General features: G+C 57.0%; 1 protein-coding gene across 2 annotated transcripts; it reads right to left on the bottom strand.

Moving 5' to 3' along the window:
• Positions 1–344: 344 nt before the first annotated feature.
• Hmgn2 (high mobility group nucleosomal binding domain 2) lies at positions 345–4,180 on the bottom strand. 2 transcript variants are annotated; one of them, XM_060379355.1, is made up of 7 exons: positions 4,042–4,180; positions 3,386–3,507; positions 2,579–2,623; positions 2,357–2,386; positions 2,026–2,076; positions 1,543–1,638; positions 345–1,190 (listed from the first exon to the last, which is right to left on the bottom strand). In XM_060379355.1, exons 2-7 carry the CDS (start codon positions 3,398–3,400, stop codon positions 1,155–1,157), a joined length of 273 nt encoding a protein of 90 aa, XP_060235338.1. In that variant the 5' UTR covers positions 3,401–3,507; positions 4,042–4,180; the 3' UTR covers positions 345–1,154. The 2 variants fall into 2 exon arrangements, with proteins under 2 accessions (XP_060235338.1, XP_021499239.1); XM_021643564.2 differs by lacking the exon at positions 4,042–4,180 and having other exon boundaries at positions 3,386–3,612.
• Between the last annotated feature and the right edge of the window lie 246 nt (positions 4,181–4,426).

The following is a 4,426-nucleotide window of genomic DNA, read 5'->3' as shown; positions in this document are numbered from 1 at the left end:
ACTTCCCTGAGTGCTGGATTAAAGGCGTATGTCACCATGTCCGGCTAGAAGCCTGGTGTTCTTAAACTTTGCCAAGAATTTCTAATGTTGATGAAGTCAGTACAGCAGTAGACTGTCAAACCCTGGAGCACTACCCCAAGAGCAGACTCTAGTCTGTTAATGTTAATCAGAGAGATGTCCAGCAGTGCAAACCTAACCTTCACATGTAATACACTTCAGGGATTGCCACACCCACTTCTGGGAAGCATACCCACCCCAACTCTGACTAGATCCAAGACCAACCCATTAAACCAAGAAACCTGGAAGCCAGGTCCCCCAGGGCTGCAAAGAGATCAGAGGCAGCATTCCAAGCCTAATGTATCCAGCTTTATTAAAGATACTTTCCATAAACAATCATGGTATTTCAGGCAGGACATGGGCAGACAATCATTAACAGTATACAAGAACTTCCAACTCCCTTCTTGTATAGACTACCAAAATCAGAAAGCCACTATAAAACCCAATGAAATCTTCATTCAATGCTTTGAAAAGGGGGAAGTAGCTTAGAGTGAGGGTTGACATTTCACATTAAGGATGTTGTTTAACAACTTTTCACAAGCCGACCCTGACTTTCAGGAAAGGAAACGAAAATTGATATGCAATCTGAAGATCCACAATTTTTTTTATAAAAGGAACCACCGTTCTTCTGAGGACACTCGATGATGTCACTGCAAAGTCCAGATCGCCCAATAGACCGGAAAACCAATTTGGGGGGTCAGGTTCCAACAGGTCTCTTGTTTTAAGGGAGTTAAGTCAATGTTGATGGTACAGGGGGAGGAGAATACAAAAATGAATTTAGTTTTCCCATACCACAAGGCATTTTGTGCCATGGTGACCACATATGTCAACACCGCGACGTCCCTTCTGGGAGCCAACAGAATCTTTCAGAATTATCAGGGAAAAATGTTTTCCATCATCCATCCAGCTTGGGAGACATTTTGTTAGTGACACGTATGTTCTTTTCCCCCAAACAATGAAGTGTTCTGTGTGCTAACACCATAGCTTAAAAAAAAAAAAGTAAAACAAAATTCTGCATTTTTATAAAACTTGATAAAAAATAGTATTTCAAACTGTACAGTCACCAGAAGTACACAGTTATCAAAAATGCACACACGTCACTTGGCATCTCCAGCACCTTCAGCTTTCTGTGCCTAAACGAAAAACAGAGAAAGTCAACATGTAGGCTAAAATTTACCTGCTCAGAGTCCAAACATGCACAGTAGCCTCTTGTTTCCAGGTGTCTTCTCATGAGACACCATGACTGCACCTTCAACAACAGCCCACACCGCCACCCCACCCAGACTGTGACTTGGGAAGACCCAATGTCACTTCCAGCTTTAAAACTCTCTGGTACCAACACTTCAGGACAAGCCAACACAGTGCTTTTATATTATAAGAGATTTATGGAAATAAGAATTTCAAATAGAAGGAAAATCACATCAAACCCAGAATGATACAGATATAAGGCACAATAAAAACCCAATCGCCAATCGGCAACCATACCTGGTCTGTTTTGGCGTCTCCATTTTCCGCAGGATTATTTGCATCCTTACCGGCGTCAGCCTTCCCTTTCTTCCCCTTGGGTACCTTCTCTCCCTTCTAAAGCCAAGGAAAGATGGACACAACAGTCTCTCAGCTTGCACAGAGTGCCGTTAACCCAGGATACAACCTACAAGGTTCTGCAACGTAGGCCTGACTTCGGAAGAGACAACCCCTCCACTAAGCTAAATTAAATCATAACCTGTGGTCCCCAGGACACAAAGGGTCATTTAAGTTACAGGTAAAAATACTCATTTTAACAGTCAAGTAGTTTTCTTTGTGCCCAGGAAACTAACACGACAACTATCAGGAATAAGGAGTAACTTTACAATCCCCACCGATGGAGTCACCATTGTGTTGAAGTCGGTGGTAAGGTGGTGAAGACAGTCCTCTCTCTGAAAATCATCAATCTAGTATCCGCACCAACAGTGTCTCGGTACTGCTTACCTTTGCAGGGGCCTTTTTAGGCTTGGGCTCTGGCTTCGGAGGAGCAGGTTTCTTATTTTGGTGGTGGTGGGGGGGGAGAGGAAACCATTAGCACCATGGACCAAAGAACAACCCACCAAAGCACAACCCGGGCAACTGTTATCAAGGTTCTTGGGACCGCTTTCCTATACCCTGCCCCCAGGATCCAGGACAACGGGAAACTGCAGGTGAGCAGCACCGCAGGGGAGTGCACTCACAATCGGCCCCAAACTGTAACTCAACGGAATTAAAGGGGTCCCCAAACAGCCCCCAGCCTCCGGGTGAGCGTGAGGAGCTCAAAGCATACACTTACAGCAGATAACCTTGCAGATCTTCTCTGTGGCTATTGAGAGAGAAACGAAAAGTAAAAAAATAAGCACGTTTCACCCGACGTTTGTTTCACTCTAAAGAAAGCGAATGAAGCAATTCTTGGTCAACTTCCAGTCCATGGCTGTGGTCAGTCCCTACCACGAGACCCAAGCGGTCTTTACTGACCGGGGCTCCATGACACACGCCTTAGGAGGGTAAGACTCACCTCGTCCTTCACCTTGGCTTTATCTCCTTTAGCATCCCCTTCGGCCTAGAAAAGGAGAGAAGGTCAAATCTGTCACCTCGGAGGCAAATCTCCGCCAGCCCAAACTTTTGCAGGAAGCAGCCGACACCGTGTTCCTAAGACACGGTCGGTCGGCGTCTCCACTAAAGCGGCTTCAGTGGAGACGGAGGCCGGCGAGGCGCGCGAGGGGGACCCCGCAGGTTGCGCGCTGAGCGCGGGAGACGCTGGCGCGGGGACCCGGCGGCGCTCGGCGCCACCAGCCAGGCAGGCGCAACAGCTGCAGGCGGCGCAAACAAACCCCTCCGGAGGCGGAGCCCCGCGCCGTCGCCATGGCAGCCGTCGAGGGCGGGGGCTCGGGGAGCCGGTGGGCGGCGGCGCGCGCCCGGTGCGCGGGGAGCGGGGGCGGCCGGGGGGCGGGGCTCGGCCGCGGCCCCGCCCCCCGCGGCGGCAGTTTTGGCGGCAGAGCGCTCCCCCGCCCGCGCGGGCGAGCGCCGCCTTCCCGCCCTTTCGGGTTTGAATCGCCCGCTCGCTCGCCCGCGGGGAGGAGGGGAGGGGGCCGCCGTGGGGGAGGGGGCGCGGGCGGCCGGAGGGAGCCGGGGAGACGGCTGCCAACATGGCTCCTCCGGCCGCCGAGCCTCCAATATGGCTCCTGTCGCCCGCGGGCGGCGCGCCGCGCGCCGTCCGCCCGCCCGCAGCCCGCCTCGGGCTGGAGCCCCGCGCCGCGCCCGTCCTCCCGCCGAGTCCCGCGCTCGGGGCGAGCGGCGGCGCCCGGGCGCCCGCGCCACGTACCTTTCTTTTGGGCATGGCGACGGTGGGGGACGTCGGCGCTGGACGCAGGGGGGAGAGAGACGGCGGCGCGCGGGGTCGGTCTGTCCGGGGGTCGCTCGCGCTGCTTCTTCACACTGCTCGGGCTCCGGGGGGTTTATAAAGTTTTTATAGCGCTGGGAGCCCCGGACCGGTTAGAACCGGATTTCACCTCCCGCCGCCGCTCATTGGCCCAGCCGGGGTCACGTGGGCGGGGTTTAAACTCACCTCCTCTGGAGTGAGGAGGGGGTGCAGGGGGAGGGCGCGCGGGGCGGCGGCGCGCCTTGGGGGAGGGGAGGCGGTGGGGGAGGCGCGCGTCGCGGAGGCGGCGGTCGGCGAGGGGCGCACGGGGCTCCGCTCCCGCCCCGGGCTGGCTTTTGCAAACTACCAAGTTCCTTCCACCTTACGCAACCCTGCTACCCACTTCTCCGAGCCGGGCGACACGGGGCGCACCTCGGCCCCTGGCCTTCCTGCCCCCGCCGGGGGCCCCGGGCGAGGGGCGCGCGAGGCCTGGCCGCGCCGCGCGCCCAGCTCCCCCGGCGGCGGGCTCCGGGGGGCCGAGGGCCCGGAGGCCGGCCTGGCGCCGCCGGACGTGCACCCTCCGGAGCTGCCACCCCGGGGACTCCCTCCGTGCGCCTCACCTGGAGAGCAGCCCGCCGGAGGCGGGGGTGTGGGCTGCCGGCGGAGACTTTCCCACACGGGGGTGCCTCTCGGGCACTGCGGGGCAGGTAGGAGCTGTCCTTTCAGCACCTACGGCCGAACCGCCTCCCCACACGCCCAACAACCCCCAACATGCTCGAGTCCCTGCACGTCTGGCCCTCTGGACCCCATCACAGAGCGGAGGAGAAAAGCCGCCAACACAGTCCGCGGGCACTCCCCTCCCCCTAAGCCCTCTGGGCCTGGGAGACGGCTAGCCCGGCTGCCCCCACTCGCTAGAGGCCACCAAACCTGGGCTTTGCGGATGCCACAGCTGGCGAAATCCCTCCTCAGACACCAGCAGGCTGGCTTGCTCTCGGTTGCGTGAAA

This window comes from Meriones unguiculatus, chromosome 3 (assembly GCF_030254825.1).
Source record: "Meriones unguiculatus strain TT.TT164.6M chromosome 3, Bangor_MerUng_6.1, whole genome shotgun sequence".
Taxonomy (NCBI): Eukaryota; Metazoa; Chordata; class Mammalia; order Rodentia; family Muridae; genus Meriones; species Meriones unguiculatus.
This window is presented reverse-complemented; position numbering and strand designations above follow the sequence as displayed.

Excerpts from the sequence above, each read along its gene's own strand:
- Hmgn2 (XM_060379355.1), bottom strand. Across the intron at positions 1,639-2,025 it reads CTAAAAAGGCCCCTGCAAAG|AAGGGAGAGAAGGTACCCAA; the intron begins GTAAGCAGTACC and ends CCTTGGCTTTAG. Across the intron at positions 1,191-1,542 it reads GAGACGCCAAAACAGACCAG|GCACAGAAAGCTGAAGGTGC; the intron begins GTATGGTTGCCG and ends TTTTTCGTTTAG.